The 19270-nt window shown below is 57.7% G+C and overlaps 1 protein-coding gene and 1 long non-coding RNA gene across 3 annotated transcripts; one reads left to right on the forward strand and one right to left on the reverse strand.

Annotated features, from left to right (window-relative positions):
* Positions 1-1696: 1696 nt before the first annotated feature.
* PTMA (prothymosin alpha) lies at positions 1697-6493 on the reverse strand. 2 transcript variants are annotated; one of them, XM_081143428.1, is made up of 5 exons: positions 6005-6493; positions 3379-3450; positions 3114-3207; positions 2629-2702; positions 1697-2459 (listed from the first exon to the last, which is right to left on the reverse strand). In XM_081143428.1, exons 1-5 carry the CDS (start codon positions 6047-6049, stop codon positions 2412-2414), a joined length of 333 nt encoding a protein of 110 aa, XP_080999554.1. In that variant the 5' UTR covers positions 6050-6493; the 3' UTR covers positions 1697-2411. The 2 variants fall into 2 exon arrangements, with proteins under 2 accessions (XP_080999554.1, XP_080999553.1); XM_081143427.1 differs by having other exon boundaries at positions 3114-3210; positions 6005-6236.
* Positions 6494-10116: 3623 nt separating this feature from the next.
* LOC308559655 lies at positions 10117-17491 on the forward strand. Its single transcript, XR_013999187.1, has 4 exons — positions 10117-10759; positions 10867-11085; positions 14414-14622; positions 14780-17491. It is a non-coding gene; the product is annotated as an uncharacterized lncRNA (long non-coding RNA).
* Positions 17492-19270: the final 1779 nt, after the last annotated feature.

The raw sequence follows: 19270 nt of genomic DNA on the forward strand, positions 1-19270 counted from the left end.
CAGGGGCTCAAGCCAGAGCCTGGGGATCCTCCATGGGAACTGCCTCCAACATCCAGTCTATCCCTGAGTTGTGATGATTTACCCCATGTGATGTCTTAAAGCATGCTTCTCTCCCTCCCAGCATCTCCCCTTAACCCAGGCCTGTGGCCTCTGTGGATGTCGCTTCAGTGCTTTCCACTTCCCCTAATCCTACCTCGGTAACGGGCGCACAGACTGAGGCTGTCCCAGTCTGCCCTTTGCCCATGTGCCCTCGGAGCCCTCTGCTCCCTCCGGCATCCAGCCTACCCACGTATGGCTCCTCCCCTCAGTTCCTTCCCATCTCTACTTATCCGTATGGCCCTTCCAGTCTCAGCCTCAAATGCTGCCTCCCCAGGGAAGCCTCCCCTGCTGTCAGATTCCCTGGTCTGTGGCCCTGGACATATTGTTCTGAAGGAGCTGTAGATGGATGCCTCCCATTGATAATATTTGCACCCCCTCTGCCCCCGCCCTGGGGTGTGGGCTGTGTATGAAATACCCCACAATGTCTATCAGGAGGAGCTGGGGCCCCAGGGACTCTTTCTTGTGATAAAGCGGTGTACCCCCAGCCAACTCTAAGGTGCAAAAAGGAACCCCCATATGGCCAGTATTGGGGGGCAGGATTGGTAGAGAGGGTGCATGACTTTCCGGTCCCCACCCTCTTTGTCCAGAACCATCCCTACAATGTCAGAACTCCAAACTGAGTGTTCTCCTGAGGGTGTCTGCTCCCCACATCCTGACCCCCCCTTTCCTTACATACATGTACCCCACTTGTACCCCAGGACCCCAGAGATGTATTTAAGACCACTCAGGAGAGACGAAGGAGCCCCAGGGTCACCCAGCTGGTGGCACAGGTGAGAGCAGGATCCACATCTTTAGATCTCGCAACAGGTCCTGCAGCAACTCTCCACTTTGGTACCATCAGCCAATTCCCTGCACCTCCAGTTGGGTTGTCAACCCTCCCTGACTATGGATGATTACAGGAGACTTCTGCCCATAAAGCTCATCTGTGGAACCCAGCCTAGGAAACAGACCCCAGGTTTTAGTGGGCTCTAACCATCAGCTCTCCCTAAGGCCTGGAGCTTGAGGTCACAATTCCTCTATTAGTCAAAATGGCCCACCTATCATCTCCAACTATGCTCAAGGGGCAGGGTGGCCTGCCAGACTAAGCAAGGTACTTGTTTCTCCAGAGCCACGCTTGGAGAATGAGGGCACTGCTGCATCACTGCCCTGGAAACTAAGTCCAAGGTGCCACCTACCACCACCAGGGGGAGCCACTGCTGGACGAGCTCATCCAGAGGCCTGCGCAGGGAAGACCAACCCGCCCACTGGGAGGCTGCATCTACAGAATGGCAGCCACACCCCTGGCCTGTTCCTCCAGTCTGAGGCCCTAAACACCTTCCAGGGCACCCAGGTTCACTTGGCATCCAATGTGTTCCCACGAAAAGGTTCTTGGTACAACCAGTAGACAAACCTGGTAAGCCGCTCCCCCTTCAGCCCCTAACTTGTGCCCCCACCAGATCCCCTGCTGCCCAAAGGGAATACCCATCTCCTCCCAAACTATCTTCACCAGCCCCTACCCAAGTCAAGAGCTGGGGCTGACTTCAAGATCATCCCTCATCTCTTTGCCCCCTCCCCAGGTTTCAAGAAATTGAAACAGAAAAAACAGGCTTGAGACAGCTTTGTTAGAACAACTCAGCAAAATAAAATTCCGGTTTATTGTTGGACATTGTTTCACACATACATCAAACAGGCCAAAAAAAATAAACAGCAACTTCAGACAAAAAAAGGAAAAAAAGAAACCTTTTTATCTTTGGCCTTTTAACCATCTCATACAAACCAACTACTTATAGTACAGCTAAGTACATACACAAAAAGTTACTGGAATGCTCGGAATAAGATTGTTTTTTTGTTGTTGTTTTTGCTTTTTTTACAAGGTTTTTTTTCTCCTTTGAGATTATAATGAACATGGTCACACCACAAGTAAAGTCAGAAGTAGGACAGAGAACGCTCCAAAGGCTGGTTTGGTCATCCCGAGATCATTAAAAATGGCTGACCCCTAACAATATGTACAAAAATATAAAATGTAAATAAAAAATACAAACAAATTTTCCTTTTTAAAGTACTTTTAAGAAAAAAAGCAGGGCCTTGGAAGTTTTGGTTCTTTTCTCCTCCCCTGTTGCAAATTCACGTTGTGGTTTTGGTTGGGTGGTGGAGAGTGCGTGTCATCTGCGGGTGGCGCTGCCCGCAGTGGGCGGGCAGGCGGGTGGGAGTCTCTACTCGAAGGTGACCACGTTTAGGTTCTGAGTTTAGATTCTGACACGGGAAGTGGAGGGTGAATAGGTCACGGCGGCCTTTTTTTTTTTTTTTAAGTTTAACTTTTCCTTTTTTGCTGTCTAGTCATCCTCGTCGGTTTTCTGCTTCTTGGTGTCAACATCGTCATCCTGGGCAGAGAAGGGATTGTCAAAGCCGCTCCAAACCACCGGGCCCATGCACCCACTGCCTCAGCTCCTGCTGGCAGCTCCAGAGCAACCCGCAATACCCAGCACCCCAAAATACAACTGGCTGTCCCCCCTCAGCCCTGACTCCCAGCCCTTAAAAGCCAGAACCCACCTCGTCATCTTCAGCTGCCCGTTTCCCCGTAGCTGCCTCGGCCTCCTCATCTTCATCTCCATCTTCTTCCTCACCTGCAGAACCAAACCCGGTGAGCTACACACACCCTCAGGAGCCCAAGACCAGGAGGCTCTGGGGAGGCCGGGAAAGGGGGGACTGGCCTGCGTTCCTCAGGGAATCTCCCAGCAACAGCTGCCTGGGAGGAATACCCCGGTGTCTCTGCTGCCTGACAAAGGGCCCCGGGGTACCCACACCACCCACGAAGGCACTTGTCTTCAGATGGGAGAAGAGGGGCCCACGGGCCAGAGGGTGGAGCGCTCCCCATGGTGTGAGGCACAGCTTCACCTAACACAAGGCTGGCTCCACAGGTACAGCCCAGTTTGTAGGTGGTCCGCTGGCCCCCACCCCGAAAGCCCCAGCTCCTCCCCTGCGCCAGAGGCCAGGGAAAGGTGCCCCCAAAAGGGGAGACGGGCAAAGCTACTCACCATCACCCTCCTCCTCCTCCTCTTCCTCCTCCCCTCCTTCCTCCTCTTCTTCATCTACCTCATTGTCGGCCTCCTGCTCCCCATTCTCCTCGTTCTCCTCGACAGAAAACACGCCAGGTTATTACCGAGGACAGGGCCACTGCGGCCCGCGCCCCAGCCCCCAGCCCTGCCCAGCCTCCCCCACCCTGGACTAGGCCCAGGGTCACCCGAGGGAGGGAGGGGAGGGAGCGCCCCGGCGGCCGGGTGGGCGCGGGGCGGCACTCACAGCGTTCCCGTTCGCAGGCGCATCTCTTCCGTTCTCCGCCTCCTCCACAACTTCCTTCTTCTCCTTCAAGTCCTTCGGAGGGAGGGAGGAACCGGTCAGTCCTTCAGGCAACCCAGGGCCCCAGGTGCGCGGTGCGGGCTGGACGCCCAAAGTTAGAAGCGCCGCATTTAACAGGAACCCGCGGAATAAAAGCCCGATAGGGAGCGTGCCTGCCGCCCGGCCGTCGTGCGAGTCTCAGCCCCCAGAGAAACACTGAAGGGCCATGCGGCACCTCAGCCCCAAACCCGTCCGACTGGGCGGGCGGGCCCGGGACGCCTCGCGCGCACCCGCCCGACTCGTTCCCAACCAGAGGGCGCTCCGCCTCGCGAGCCCTTCTGGGAAGGCGGCAGGTATGTGCCGCAAATAAGGCAGAGGGAGGACCCTGACGCCGCGGGGGAGCTCCCGTGGGTGGACTGGCCCAGCAAGGGAGGGGGCCGACAGGCAGAACCGGGGAGGCCGCGCCACAGCCAGAGTCCGGCCCCAAGCCCGACGGTCTAGGGCCTGGCAAGCTCAGGCCTTTGAACAAACCCAAATCCCGCCAACCTCCCCGCATCTGACAGCTGTCCCAGGGGGGCCTGGAAAGGGGGGGCGGTAAAGTAACCCGTGCCTAGGCCCCAAGCGCCTCACCTCCCCCTCCTGGCCTCCAGTCCTCCCGCACACCTCGCAGGGCCGACACGGCCGGCATTCCAAAGGGCAGAGCCGCTGCGGGCGCCCTGAAGCCCCGTAACTTTTTCCACATGGTGCGGCTGGGCCGGCCGCCAACAAACAGGCATGGAACGGCCCCGGGCGCCGTCCAGAAGGCGGCCTCGGGGCACCTGTCGGCCCGGTTTGCCCTGGCCCGCCCAGCGCGGACCCGGGCGCTGCCCACTCCCGCCCCCTGGCGGCTGAAGCCCCAGGGAGCGGGTGGGGGCGGGGAGGTCGCACTGCGCAGGCGCGCAGCCCCCGCCCGGCGAGCTTTGCGCGCGGGCCTCGGCACGCACCGCGCGCGCAGAGCACGTGGCTCGGGGCCGCCGAGTGCGCCCCTGACCCTGGAGACCCGTAGCCCCGGGGCTGCAGTGGCCCCGCGGAGCACAGGAGGTGCGCACCAGTCTTTCTGGGCTCCCGACGCCCCCGCAACTCCCCACCCCGTAGGCCTAGATACGCGCACTTGGGTCTCTGCATTTGGCGGGCAAAGTCCCGCGGGAGGCCGCCCCGAAGTCCGCCGGGCTTTTTCGGTATCGCAGCCCGAGACCGTCGGGGACGCGCTCCACGCGGCTATTTATTGACCCTAACGAGAAATCACCTTGGAGAAGAAAGCAAGCGCGGACGCCCGCACTGGGGAGGGCCAAGCCTCTCACCCAAACTAGTCCCCGGCTGGGCCCAGAGGTGGTCGGCAGGAGCGTCTTCGGAAAGCCGGTCGCAAGCTCTGCTCCGCCGGGGGAGTCGCCCCTGGGAGAGGGCCAGAGGTGACGCCAGGAGCACTGGGGTTAAGGAGACGCCAAGGTGACTCGTGCCCGTTAGAGACGAGACCAAGGGCCGAAGGGTAAAAAAAGCTGGTCAGCTCTAAAGTGTCGCGCTCCCGCCGAATGCGGAGACGCTCCCCGGGCGGGCAGCAGGACCCACGCGACGCGCAGAAGCGGAGCTGCGCCAAAAGCGCAGGACCTCAAAACCGAGGGCTGCAATGAACCCGCAGCACAAGATCCCGACAAACCCGGCGGCAGGAACGACCCCGAAACGGGCCACCCGTGGCCGCAGCTTTTGTTCGCCCGCGTCGCCCCCGGAGAGGCTGCGCACTGTCCTCCCCAGCAGCCGCGGGGGGCGCCCATCGTCGCCCCGGCGCGCCGTTCCTTCACTTTCCGTTTCCTCCCCTCCGGCGCGTGGGCTCTCCTCAGCCAAGCCCGACTTCGCGGGGGAATTACTGAAGCTGGGCGGCTGCTCCTGGCGCACTCCCCCCGGAGGACGCCCACCCCCGCCTTCCCAAACACCTAGGGAGGAGACCTTCACACCTCCGCGGAGAAAACCGACGTCGCGGCCGGCCCGCCGCCCGCTCCACCTTATCGGGGCTCTGTGCAGATAAACCTCCGACCCACTGCAAGGCGCGAAACGAGGCAGCCTGGCGCCAAACAAAGAGCAGCGCCGCCGGCGGGCGCTCACCGCGGAGCTGCCACTTCCCGCAGCCGACCCGCACACGCGCCCCCCCAACACTTCCGATTCCAAACGCGCTCGAGTTTCAAAGTTATTTCCGTGCGCCCCGCGGGCCGACGACCCCCTAGCCGGGCCCCTGTCCTCCCGCCGCCGCTCAGGCGAGTAACAAACAAGTTTCCGGAGCCGAGGAGCAGTCTTCCCTCGAGCCCCTCAGCCTCCGTACCCATCCTCCCCCGGGTCTCCGAGGGTGCCCGGCCCACTCAACGACTGGCATCACGTCTGCCCGCGGCGCTTCCCGCCCCCTCCCCCGCACACAAAGAGTGGGCTGCCTTGAGGGCCTAGGCCCGACCCCCCGCGGGAGAGAGCAACTGCGGGCTCAGGGAAGCCCAGCCGCCGCGCGCCAAACACAGCTCCGGCGACAACAGCGCTCGGACCCCGAAGGGGCGGGCGGCGTCCAGCTCACCTTGGTGGTGATCTCAGAGCTGGTGTCCACGGCTGTGTCTGACATGGTGGGGCACGCCGGTGATCCGATGTAGCGGATTTTTTTTTTTCAAAGCGAGAGTTGGAGGACTCTGGCGAAGAAGCTGCCGGAGTCCGCGGCGGCGGAGGAGGCGCGCGGCGGAGGTGGCTGCGACGAGCGGAGAGGCGGCCACAGGAACAATGCAAAGATGGCTTTTCAGAGCAGCCAGTGGGGAACTCACGCGGCGCCAGAACCTTTAATATAGATTAGTGGGCGGCACCCAGCCTCCCTTACCCAAATGCTATTGGCTGAGCCCAGGGAGCGGGCGTTCGCTCATTGGCTCCAAACCGAACAATGGGCAAGCGTGCTTAAAGCGGCAGTGCCTTGGTGCGTCCCGCGCTGCGCAGTCGCCGGCCGCACTGTCATTCAGTCTGATTTTGCTGGGTCTCAGCGGCGCCGTCGCCGCCGGGAAGGGCGCGCGCGCGCGAGCTCGGGGCGCGCGCTCCCGCCGCTGTTTTGCTGGGGCTGCTGACGCAAAAAGCCTAAGCGCGGCAAAGCTGCCCGCCCAGCCCCCCTCCGCCCCTCCCGCGTAAGGAGGGGGAGGGAAGAGGAGGTAGCGGCCAGCGCTCCCGACGGCTGCCAGTGAGGGGGAGGGGAAGACGGGGTGCTGGGCTGCGCTCGCCCCGGGCGGTGCCCTGCGCAGTTCCCGCGTAGACGCCTGCCCCACGCGCCTAGGCACCTTCGACCAAGAACTGCCCCGGCGCAAGTGGGCGAGGGGGGCGCGAGATCGAGGTCCGCGCACCCGGGCTGCCCCGTCTCTACCTTGTTCACCCCCTCTGCCCAGCCCTCGGAGCCCCGAGTCTTTAAGGATGTCACCCCCTTTGCCCACCATCACCCTCCGCGTGCGCCCCCTAAACCAGCCGACTAGCGGGCTCCGTGCCAAGCACACGCACTCGGTGTTTCATACATCCGGGGGCCTGGAGGACCTGCGCCGGCTGCTGCCCTCGAGCAGGACAGCGCACGGGCATCGCGCTCCAGGATTCTGGAGAGTGCCTGCCCTGAGCGGCCACTGCCGTCGCGACAGCCTCAGCCTCCTTCCAGAGCCCCGCCATCTAGTCCACCCGTCTCCCACTTAAGGGGCTGCGAGCGGCACGTGAACTATGAAGGGTTATTGGAGGGCAATAATAGTCCCTTAGACCGTTTGGGCTAGTCCTCGGGGGCTCCTTGAAGTTTGGGGCGCCATTTAGGGGACCACGCGGAGCCCCGAGAAGGGAACCATCAAGCCGCCACACTCAAGATGGCGTCGGACTCTGCGAGCGTGGCGTGACCTGTCGATCCAACCCACGCAGACGCTCGGAAAACCGTAGGCTACACCCCCCTTATCGCCACTGCGCTTGGCTGTCGAATAAAGAAACCAGCTGTGTGGGAGGAAAGATTGTAAGAGGTGTAAATACGCTCCAGAAAAACAACTGTGCCACACACAACATGGCGACAGATAGGGTTCGTCCCTGTGCTGCCAGAAGGGGGCGCCCGACACGGAAGGCGGGACTCCGGAGAAACGAGCGCGCACTGGCTGAGAGTGGCGGGCGAACACAAAGTTGACGCTTTGCGCCCTTCCATTGGCAGGTCCCGCTGTCTGTTTCTTGGGGCCGCCGATCTGGGAGCGGAGAAAACCCGGAGTCTGGGAGCGTGGAGGAGGCACGGTCGCCGAGTCCAGTAGGGCTGGCAGTCGGGGACTAGAGGAGGGACCGAGTCTTCCTTCTGGGTTTTCTTAGGTCAGGGGCCAGCTGGCCCCATTCCCAGTGCAAAACCCCTTTACTGAGCTTACCACGCACTGTCCCCGCTGCCTCCGCGGGCCTCCATCTCCGTAAGAGGCGGGGAGTGCCCGGGCGCCCGCCGGGTCTGAGCCCCCTCCCCCCCCCCCCGCGCGCCCCGTCACCCTGTCCCGCACGCGTTAGTCCCGCACCCCCGATCTCGTCGGCCGGCCTGCTCGCTGGCCTGTAGGGATTTCCCGATTGAACTGTCTTGGGGCGGGGGGCGCAGCCCGCAAACCTGGGCAGGTGCTGGACAGGGCGGGGGGCCCCGCGCCGCCTCCCGCTAGCCAGCGGTTGCTATCCAGCCCCGGGGGCACGGAGGCGGGGGAGCGCCCGCCGGGTCTCCAGCCTGTCCAGGAAGCCCCAGTGGCTGCAGGTGGGGTTCTCCTTCGCCTTCTAAGGGACTCACAATGGTGACCGCCAGCTGTCTTTACGGAGGCGTGGGCCCGGGGCCCCTCTTCGTCTAGGAGGAGGAAGGGGCTCCTTGCCCGCAGCCGGCGCCACCGCCTCCTTTGTTCCACGTTCTCCCAGAGGTTTGTGCGGTGTAGTCAATAGCGCCAGGGAGCGCCTTCTGCCTGGGGCGCATCCATTAAGCTCTGGTTGCGCCCCACGAGATAGTGCAGAGCACAAAACCTGATGCAGCATGAGCTTGGTCTGTGCCACATCTGAGCGATTGAATCGTCTTCCCTGATCGGAGGGTGGCCTTGGGCAGTTGTCTCTGTGTCCACAGCTGAAAACTGGACAGGACTGCTCTGGATTCTGGCTGTGTGTGTGTGTGTGTGTGTGTGTGTGTGTGTGTAGGGAGGTGCATCCAAGAAGAGCTGCGGGGATGTGAATTTCCCTCAAAGAACTGCTTTGCCTGACCCTGTCTCCATCAAGCTGGCTTTGGCTAGAAGTGAATAAGGAAAGCTATGCCCACCTGGTTCTGGAACCAGCATTGAATCATGAAATTGATGTTTTTGTAGGTCAAAACCAATTGAAAATCGGCAAATGTATAGGTTCAGCCTCTAATATGATATCACTCTCCTTTTAACAAGTCAGAAAAGCAGACTAAGGGATTATAGCAAGGAACTTGGAGTAACCATGAATCAATGACTAGGCTGAAGCTAAAATCCTAGAATGGAGGAATCTGCGTTGTTAAATGAGCCCTAGAGCTGAAGTGGCCTCTTTGGACCTCCTTGTGGCCATAGGAGTGTGTCATTTGACTTAGGCTATCCATGAGCCTCGTTCCTCCAGAGACAGGCAACTCCCCACTTTAACTCATTGATCCATCTCTGCCCTTTGCTACTTCTGTGGCCTTTCAAACCATCCCTGAAACAAGCTGGTATGCCCTGGTAGGCCTCTTGTTTCTGGCTTTTCCTGGCAGGAGTCTGTTTACAGCCCCAGGTGCACTGGACTTAGGTTAGACCTGCTCTAAGTTAGCCCCCAAATAGCCTTCAGGCAAGTTTTGTTTTTAGGGAATTTGCAGAGGGACACCCCTGATGCCTACACACTCTCCAATTGGAGCACAGGCCTCCCCCTGCCCAGCCTGAGTCACACATTTATTTCACCTGCCTGGCCCTCAAGTGTACAACACTTACTCCTAAGCCATTTCCAACCTATTCCTAAATGGTTTTCTCACAATTCTGCTTAATTCCAAAAAAAACAAAAACAAAAAACAGAAAGAATTAAAATGCTGGTAAAGCTTCCTGGGTTCAAATCCCAGCCCTGCCACATGCTAGCTGTGTGAATTTGGGCAAGTTACTTCCTCAGCTCTAAAAAATGGAGACAACAATAATAGTTCCTACTTTCTAGGGTTATGGTGGGAACTGAAGGGGTTAATATTCAGAAAGTGCTTCAAATAGTGTCTGGCACCTCCAGGAAGACCACCGGTGTTCTTGGGACCCCATTTCCAGCTGCTGTCTGTCTGCACCTAAGAGGGTCGGTTTCACAGTGTTTGTAGGACCCTGGAGAAAGGAACAATGACTTCAGCAAATTCTTCCCACACTGGGTGGGAAATGAGGGCACCAGCCTAGCTGAGTTTCTGGAAGCCTATGATTCGGTGCCCGACATGCTTGGCAGCCCCTCTGGCCTCAGAGGAATGACAGAGTCTGGGAGGCAGCCTGAATGGAGCAGGCCTCGAAAAATCCCGCCTTCCCGTGGAAACCAGGAGTTTCAGGCTGTGGTTTCCTTGCCCAGGCACAAGGGCCTGGGGAGCTGCCAGGAGCCTTTCAACTCTCCCGCCCTGCCGAGCCCAGCCGGGATTTTGTCAGAGCCACCCCCATACGCCTGCTCCCTTGTGTAGCACGCCTGGGCCTGCCTGGTCTCCGGGGGAGCTGTGCCAGAGGCCCTGGTACCCACACAGGTCTGGCTGCCCCAAGAGGCTCCTGCTTGGCAGGGAGAGGGTGGGGAACATCTCTTGACATTCAGGGCCTGCCCCTAAACTAATGCCAAACAGGAGCCCCAACTAGAGATGAGGAAAGGAGACTGGGGGAGGTGTGTGTGCTGAATACCCGGCCATCACCCACCCCCTGAGCAGAGGTGCCACTTCTGGACTCCCTGCACACATGCCCCTGAAGTATCCCCAGGAATTTTCTGCTTCCTGTGCCATTTCCCAGCCCCCGTTCCCTGCATCCATCTGAGTGTGTGCGTGCCTATTTGCATAGCTCGAGCTCCGTGGGTGTTTTGCTTAAGCTCTGGTTACCGTTTGGGAGCACGTGGGCCCGGAAGCTCAGTGGCAGGTAAAGGTACTAGTTGGGGGAGCGCATGTGCAGGCACGCGCCCAGTCTCCTCGCCCGTGAGAGTGGAGCAGTGTGCCCTAGGAAACGTTAAACACCTGTTTGTGACTGTCGGGAGGCATTTAACTGGGCACCTCCACACCTGTCACCGCCTGCCACCCAGCCGCATAGGGGGACCCAGCAGCCGGGAGCCTGGAGTGGGCCCAGCTGAGGATCCGTGCGCCCAGGTAAGTGTGAATTTGAGGGGAGGCAGGGTCTTTGACATCTCAGAGCGTCCCCTTTCCTCTTCTCTCTTAATCTCAAATGGCTCTTTTCTACCTTCCCATCACCACAGGCAGAGAAGCCCCCCTCAGTCCTGTTTGGGGGAGAAGGTGTAAGGGCAGAAGGACACGCCCAGCCAGGATTTGCTCACTCTCACCCCAAAGGGAAGTACAGATGGGGTGACCAGCTGTCCTGGTTGTTCCAGACGCAGAGCTCCTGGTGCTACAACCGGAAGCTCCCCGGGAGCACTGGGCCACGTTGGTCGCACTGCCCCGTCCTCCTTCACATGCTGGTAAGAATGGCATTTCTGAAGAAATCTATAACCACACCTAGAAGAGGGGTCCTGAGACCCTCAGTCCAAAACAGCCTCCCACTTGGCTTCTGTTCCTCTTTGCAGTAGAGAACGCAGGGGGGTGCGGGAGCATTTGGTTTGCACGGGGCAGAGCAGAGGGATTGGAGGGCTTAGCGAAATCCCAAAGCAAGCTGGCAGTGTGGGGATGAGCAGCCCCATACCCGCCCTTGCTGGCTCTCGGCTGCCACGTGCTGGGACACCTGTCATGTGCGGTGACGGTTGTAAGCCTGGGAATCTGTTAGTTTGTATATCCAGGTGGGAGCGAGAGTTCCTAGAACTGGGGGAGGAGACCCCTCAGGGTCCTTCCAAAATGTTCTCTCCTCCAAGAGGTTTTCTGAGATGCTCACGGCGGGGGGGGGGGGGGGGGGGGGGGGGGTGAAGCTCTCAGGTGGACAAAATGGGATGTTTAATTACCCCAGAACTCGAACTTCCCTGGGGAGGGGAGGGGAGGGGAGGGGAGGGGAGGGGAGGGGAGGGGAGGGGAGGGGAGGGGAGGGGAGGGGAGGGGAGGGGAGGGGGCAGCACCTTTTCCGGGGATGTGCGCGCTCCATGCATGTAAAGGCTAAAAGGAGAACTCGAGCTCGGGCCTCTCATTGGTCTCAGTGTGCTGCCTGTGGCCTGCAGCGGGCCAGGCCTTGATCCTGATCATTGCTGGCTCTCGGCAGCTTTCTCCAGGCCACTTAGGTGCTTTAAGAGTGTTACCTCAAAAGCATGGGCCAGACACCTCCGCATCCACTGGGCTGCTGGCAAGGTCTCAGTTTTCCCACTTGCTAAACGGAGACAGGAATACGGCCCAGCTTCCAGGCAGAGAAGAGCATGGCTGTCGTCCCTGCTCTGGCCGGGCTGCTCATCTGAGGCCTTGTCCAATACGTGGTTCTGAGACCCCCTTTTGGGCCATATGTAGTATGTTAGAGACTTCCTCAATTAAGACTGTCAAGATAATAAATGTATTCCAGAATGTTCTTCAGAAGTCACCACTACTATCAAACAAGGCCGAGTCTGGATTTAGGGGCATTCATGGTGAAAGTAAAATGTGTTCTGAATACCTGCAGAAACAGATATAAGGCAAATTAGAAATGAATGATTAATGTTAATAAGCCAGCCAACATGAAACAGCTCAAAATCAGGGAAGGACAAGCGTTAAAAAACATCCTTAGCCTTGGCCAGTGTGGCTCAGTTGGTTGGGTTTGTCCCATGCACCAAAAGGTTGCTGGTTTGAATCCTGGTCAGGGACCATACCCTGGTTTCAGGCTTAATCACCTGTGGGGTTCATGCTGGAGGTAGCTGATTGATGTTCTGCTCTCACATCGATGTTTCTCTTTTTCTCTCCCTCTCCCTCTCTGTCTCAAAAAAATCAATAAAAATATTTTTAAAACAACAACAACAAAAACATCCTTAGCTAAGAAACCCAGCCTCTCTGGTGACTCAAAGCTTTCAGTTTCCTGGAAGGCTGTCGCCTGATCATAGTGGGGATCTCCGTGCTTTCTCTTCCTCATGGGGCCACCAGTAGGAGGGGAATGCTCTAGGCTTGACTGACACTGGTTCTAAGAAGTCCCTTACCTTGTCCACCTTGTTGCGCTGAAATGTGGGGATTCTGGGCGTGGACAGTTGTGTAGGTGCCTGCTCACCTCCTTGCAGATGCTGTGAGCCAGGGGTGGTAGAGGCAAGTCTGGCTGTGTCCCCACTTGGTGTGGCCTTGTGCCTTGTACAAATGACTGTTTAATTGCTCTGAATCAAATGGAATTGGGCCCGACATGCCACTGAGCCCCCATCCCGGGTGTTGATGCCTGCTCCATGCCAGAGGAGCGGAAAAAAATTGAACACACTTCAAACAGTTATGGCAAGCACCCTGCAGATGGAGAGCCGGGAGGGAGCCTTATTCTGCAGATGGAGTCGCTGGGATCCAACATGGGGGCCTGATTTGCCAGCAGAGTGGCCCCTGGCCAAGAATAGGGCCCCTTTGGCCCTGGCCGCCTAGGGCTCATGCCACCCACCCACCCTCTCACTGAATGGGGCCCTGGCTGACCCCAGCTTTGAGACCAGGGCTGACCAAAGAGGTCGGGGGCACTTCCTGGAGCAAGCAGGGCTTGGCAAGAGCTAAGAGTCAGGGAAGTGTGAGGGGGAAAGTAGCGGGAGGGCCCGGCAGCTCTGGCATGAGAACAAGCCAAGGCGTGCGCATGAGCAAGAAAGTGAGCCCGGCCTGCGTGGCTCAGCAGCGAAGCGTCAACCTGGGATCCAGGCGATCGCAGTTCGATTCCCGGGCAGGGCATCCCGGGTTTCAGGCTTGATCCCAGTCAGGGGCGTGCAGGAGGCAGCTGATCAATGACTCTCATTGATATTTCTCTCTCTCCCTCTCCGTTCCTCTCTCTGAAATCAATAAAGACGTTAAAAAAAAAAAATAGGACAAAAAGAAAGTGGGCAGGAGGTTCAGTGGGAAGAGGGGCCCTTCTTGCCCGGCTTGCCCAGCCACACAGAGATGTTCCAAGTGTGCCCTTCTGCCCTGGTGCACAGCTACCAACCAGGCTAGAACTCCAGAGACTCACCCCACTGGGGACACAGTGCCACAGCCACAACCCGGCACATTACCTTTTTTAAAAAAATATATCTTTATTTATTTCAGAGAGAGGAAGGGAGAGGGGAGGGAGAGAGAGAAACATCAATGATGAGAGTCATGGATCCGCTGCCTCCCGCACGCCCCCGACTGGGGATCGAGCCCACACCCGGGCATGCGCCCTGACTGGGAATCGAACCTCTATCTCCGGGATCATAGTTTGATATTCAGCCACTGAGCCACGCAGGCCGGGCCACGTTACCTTTTTTTAAATTAATCCTCACCCAAGAATATTTTTTCCATTGATTTTTAGATAGAGTGGGAGGGAGGGAAAGAGAGAAACATCGATTGGCTGCCCTCTGCACATGCCCGGGGGGCCCGGGATCGAACCTATAACTCAGGTACGTGCCCTTGACCGGGAATCGTACCCACAACCCTTCGGTACATGGGCTGACACTAACCACTGAGCAACACCAGCCAGGGCCCACCACATTTCAGTGCAAGAGGAAGAGGCCATGTGAGAATGGCAGCAGCTCTTTACTAAACAAACTCTGGGCCAGGCGTTGTTCTGAGTTCTAGACACATATTAACTCATTCAGTCCTATGAGACTTGCTGTTATCTCCACCTTACGAAGGGGAAACAGGTACAGAGCAGGCAGAGCTGGGACTGAAACCAGGCAGCCTGGCTCCAGAGCCCCGTCCCACTTGCACTTGCAGGTGCAGCCGCAGCTTTCAGAGGGAAAAGTCACAGGTCAGAAGCAACCCCACACCCTCAGCCTCTGCCCGGCCCACCTCCCTCAAGCATCACGGACAAGATCGTGGGGTTTCCTCTGTCCACTGGAAGGGAGTTTATTTTCACCAACCGAGGCCCTCGTCCCTCTGCAGATGCCTTTCAGGTTGCAGGGGGAGCAGAGAAGGCTTCCCAGGTAAGTGGCTTCTGGTTGTGAGGCAAGATTTTTCCGATGGGACCTGGTGACTTCTGGAGAAGGGCATTTTGCAGCCATTTGTTGCCCAGGGCTCACCAGAAAGTTAGCCACTGAAAGCCACGAGCTCCCCGGGTGTCCCATTGTGCTTCTCCATCAGGGACAATTGGGAACATCTGCCTCGGCTGTCGCTCTGGGCTGCACTGACCACTGCGGGGCTCGCTGTGGAAGTGCCGCGTTACACAAGGTCCCTGTCAGAGCAGCACACAGGACAAATGCTCTGGGGCCTCTGCACCTTCGGCGCAGTGTGGCCTGCTGGTCAGCAGCACCAACTCCGGGGCCCCCTCCTGTCAAGACATCACGTCACTCCTGCGTCTGCGGCTCAGAGTGTGAGTGTTGGGCAAGATGAACCCCAGGAAACTTGTTTTTTCACCTGTAAAATGGGACTCGACAACAACCTTCTGAGGCTTCTCTTGAATCACTCGTTCCATTTTTGTTTACAGACCCTTGGTGTCCTGTAACTAATCACATTTCCCTGTCTGGGCTGCTAGAAGCTCAGCACCCACCTGGAAGGTTCTGGAACACACCTCAGTGCATGGAACTAACCCTAACCCTGGCTTCCTGTGATTCCTACCCTACTTTCCCTTAGCCCAACTTCTTCAGTGATTTTTTTTTCCCTGTTGGCCTTTAAGTATTTCTAGAAACTTTAGGACTAAGGCCTAAATTAATTTAGATGGTAATTAATTAAAGAGCTGGAAGGAGCCCTTCAGACCTAAAACGCTTTCTCACAGGTTGTGCCATTTAGGCCTCACACCAATCCAGGCAGGTGCCTTACTTTATGGAGGAAAAAACAGAAGCTCCCAGGGCAAGCCAGTGGTTGGACACAGGTCATCCCTCGTGGTGCCACTCCAGCCACCCCCGCTGGCCTCCCCAGGCCCTGGCCCAGCTCCATGAGGGGTTGCCCCCACTCTCCCAGCCACCGTGGGCCCGGAGCTGAGCTGGAGTCGAGTGGAGAGAACTGAATGGTTCTGCAGAATGTGGGGGCCTTTGAGCTTTGCCAGGACACTAGCAGCTGTCATTTTGTTCACATCTCGGTGACGTAGCAACCCACAACTTAGAACTTGTTGGTAAGTTTTATTATTATTACTTGGTGGTGAATTCCCTTCTCGGCACACAAAGCTCATGATTGTTGCCTCTCCAAGAAACTGTGGCAGTGCTGTTGGTGGCAGTTGCTGTGAGGCCACCCAGCTCTGCCCTGAGGCTCTCATCCCTGCCCTCAGGTCCCCCTCCCAGGCCTCAGTCCCAATCTATCCAACTATCCATGGCTGAACCTGTGTGTAAGTCATCCAGTGGCCAGGCCACCTGCTGCCTCCTGGCTGCTGGATGTCAGGTCTGGCAGAGGGGCGAGCAGGCCAGGCCAGGAGAGAGCAGTGTCATCGCAGCTCGAAACCCTGGAAATAGGGCCAGGGAGCCCCAACCCCAGGGCTCGCTATGGGCTCCCTGCAATGAGTGAGCCTGCCTTGCCCATCCAGACAGGAGCAGAGGGAAAGTGGCAGACAGCACATGGCAGCCACACCCTGGCGGGCCCAGCTTCTTCTCTGGGACAGGCCCCTTTCCAGTCCTTCCACATCCCCGTCATCCTGATTATGAGTGCGCACATGCTTTGGAAGTATGACCCCGAACACATATCCATGTCAGGGCCATGTTTCGTGAGTGGGGCCAGGTGTGCATTCATGCCTGTGCCCGTGATGTTGGCAGTCATGCGAGACCCTTCCTGTCTAGGGCAGGGGCACGGGGCAGTCCCTGCAGGCACGTGGGTGTTTGCTTCATTCTCCTTTGTATTTTTCTGGGTTTTTCTTTAAACCTTCCCAAATGTAAGTGCGCATGCACACACGCTCCCTGCCCTGCTCAACACGCAGGGGAGAGGCGGGCACAGTCAGGAAGGTCCACACTAAGTGTGCCGAGGGTCACAGCAGCAGGAACCGGAGCAGAGAAATGAGCTCCACCTGAGCAGTTAGGGAGGGCTTCCCAGAGGAGGCATCCTCCAAGCTGGTACTTCAAAGATGGGGAGTGCTGCTGCAGGTGGACTCAGGCCTTTCCCTGCTGACTGCTCCTCACTGTCCCCATCCCCTTTCCTCAGGCTGAGCGCCCCCTCCCCTGGCTCCTTGCTCTGCTGTGTCCATCTCCCATTCTCACCTCACGGTGCCTCTGGTACATGTCCATGTACCTCGCTGGTGCCCCAGTTTTCTGACCAAAACAACAACAACAAAATCAAACAACAAATAATGCAGCTTATGTAGATGATAATGGAACCTTGGTTCCAGTAGGGACATTTAATTGGGCCCAATCTTTTTTTGTTGCTGTTGCTGCTGCTGTTAATTGTCACCCGAGGATATTTTTCCCACTGATTTTTTTAGAGAGAGAATGGAAGGAAGGGGTAGAGACACAGAGAGAGAAACATCAATGTGAGAGAGACACATCTGTTGGTTGCCTCCCGAACTCACTCTGACCTGGGCGGGGATCGAGGCTGCAACCGATCTATGTGTCCTTGGCCAGAATCGAATTTGAGACCCTTTAGCCCGTGGACCAACAGTCTAACCACTGCGCCACACCAGCCAGGGCATGGGCCCAGTCTTTTTCTAACAGTTTCTGAGACACCTAAGCCTAAGAATAGAAAGGGATTGTGTGCCCAGGCTGGGTGGCTCAGTTGGTTGGAGGGTCATCCAGATATACTGAAAGGTTGCGGTTTGATTCCCCAGTCAGGGCACATACCTAAGTTTAAGGTCCAGTCTCTGGTAATCAATCAGCTCCTGTCTCACCTCACTGTTTCTCTCCCCCCCCCCCCAAAATCAATAAAAACATATCCTTCAGTGAAGATTTTTAAAAATTTTTAATAAAAAGGGATTGTGGAACTAACCTAGTCCCACATCCCAGCCTGGGAGGCATGATTTCTCCATAAGCTCCCTTCGGAGCCACCTGAACGCCTGCACACACGGGTGAGCTCACAAGCCTGCGTGGACATCCATGCAGCCAGCCTCCCCCGGGGCCACTGGGTCCCAGGCAGCCTCCTGCTGAGCTCCCTCCCTGGGCCTCTGTCCCCTGCCTGGAACTGGGAATGCAGCGGGCTGGGGACCAGCAGGCCCCACGAGCTCTGCCTCCTCCTCACTGTGTGGTCTTAGAGAAATCTGTGAACTTCTCGGAGCCTCACTTTCTTTTTGTAAAGGTGGGAAGGGGATAAGAAGAGGTTACAGTCTGTAAACTATCAACTGCTCTGCAGATGATATTCATTATGATGAGACCATTTGAGGGCAATTACCGAGCAGCCATCAGGATTATAGGACAATGCAGGGGAGCGGCACACGTGTGCTGGGAAGGCCCCCCAGGAGAGCACTGGGGGCAGAGTCCTCTAGTGGCTTCCATTTGAGTGGTGCCTCTATGCCCATTCCCCAACAAGATAAACCGCCTCTAATCCTCAAAGCCAGCCTTGGGGGAGGAGGGGATCAGCCCCATGTGACCATGAGGACCTGTTGGCTTCGTCGGATCAGATGCCCCATAGACCACAGGCCGGGTCCAGAATTCAGGTCTTCTGGCAACAAAATGTGGGTGCTTCTGCTCTGCAGCTGCAGTGGGACAGTTTGCAAGGCAGAGATCTGAGAGATCTGAGTCACATGAGCTGACGAAGAGAAGTCACATTTGCTGCGGGGGAAGGACATTCACTCATTCACTCACTCACTCACTTATTCATTCATCAGCACCTGCTTTTGAACACCTATCTCTTATTGAGTAAATGAAAATAAGGAGGGGAGTCACTGAGGGAAGTGTGTGGGCTCCTAAGGGCTTGTGTGGCAGAAACCAAGGTGCCTTCCTTGTTGTCATTTGTCCTAAAGCCAAGAGCCAGCCTGAGGCTGGCAGGGACCAGCCCCAGACAGTTAGCAGGAGCCTTCTATGCATGGGCAGAGCCTGTTTTTCGTCAAGACCAGTTAAGTGGATCCCAAGGCCTCGGCTGAGGGGGGCAGGAAGGCACAGAAGGAGGGGGAAAGACGATGAGTGGGCCTCCCTCCAGTCACTCAAGGTGCCCAGGGGACGTAGGGAGCTGGAGACAGAGCCTCGCAGGGCGGGCCAGGTTGGGGGAACCAGGGCCAGGAACAGATCCAGGGCGACCAGGCCTGCATGTGGGAGGGGCCCGTGGATGGAGGCAAGCGTGACCCAAGGGATTGGGGAGCAACCTGATCAACAGGATGATAGGGGCAGATGGACGGGCAGCCTGGGCCACTCTGGGCACCAGCCTCCTGCTTCCCGGCCGAAAACCAGGCCAATGGGCTTGGGGCAGGGCCGCTGCTGGCCTCTGGCAGGGATGAGACTGTGGTGAATGAATCATTGGCTGGTGCCAGGAGCCTGCAGGCCTCAGCACTCATTCCCTGAGGGCCAACTAATTCACTTGGAGTGAGGCCGGGCCGCTAATGATGAGAGCAGCCTGCACAGGCCCCGTGGAGCCCAGGCACAGCTGACCACTGAGCAAGGGGCAGGGCGGCAGGGGCAGGAGGACCCACCTGCCTTCAGGAGAGGCAGCAATGCCCCTGAGAGAGGGAAGACTCCCACCCTGGGCCAGCCTGAGTTTGGGATGGAGAGGAGGCACAGACACCCATCTTGA

This window comes from Miniopterus schreibersii (genome assembly GCF_964146895.1).
Source record: "Miniopterus schreibersii genome assembly, chromosome: 7".
Lineage (NCBI taxonomy): Eukaryota > Metazoa > Chordata > Mammalia > Chiroptera > Miniopteridae > Miniopterus > Miniopterus schreibersii.

What these genes read in the sequence shown, in the direction of transcription:
- PTMA (XM_081143427.1), bottom strand. Translation starts at nt 6,049, where the DNA reads ATGTCAGACACAGCCGTGGACACCAGCTCTGAGATCACCACCAAG. An exon ending in GCTCTGAGATCACCACCAAG is followed by an intron (nt 3,451 to 6,004) that starts GTGAGCTGGACG and finishes CTCCCTCCGAAG; the next exon opens with GACTTGAAGGAGAAGAAGGA. An exon ending in CGCCTGCGAACGGGAACGCT is followed by an intron (nt 3,211 to 3,378) that starts GTGAGTGCCGCC and finishes TTTTCTGTCGAG; the next exon opens with GAGAACGAGGAGAATGGGGA.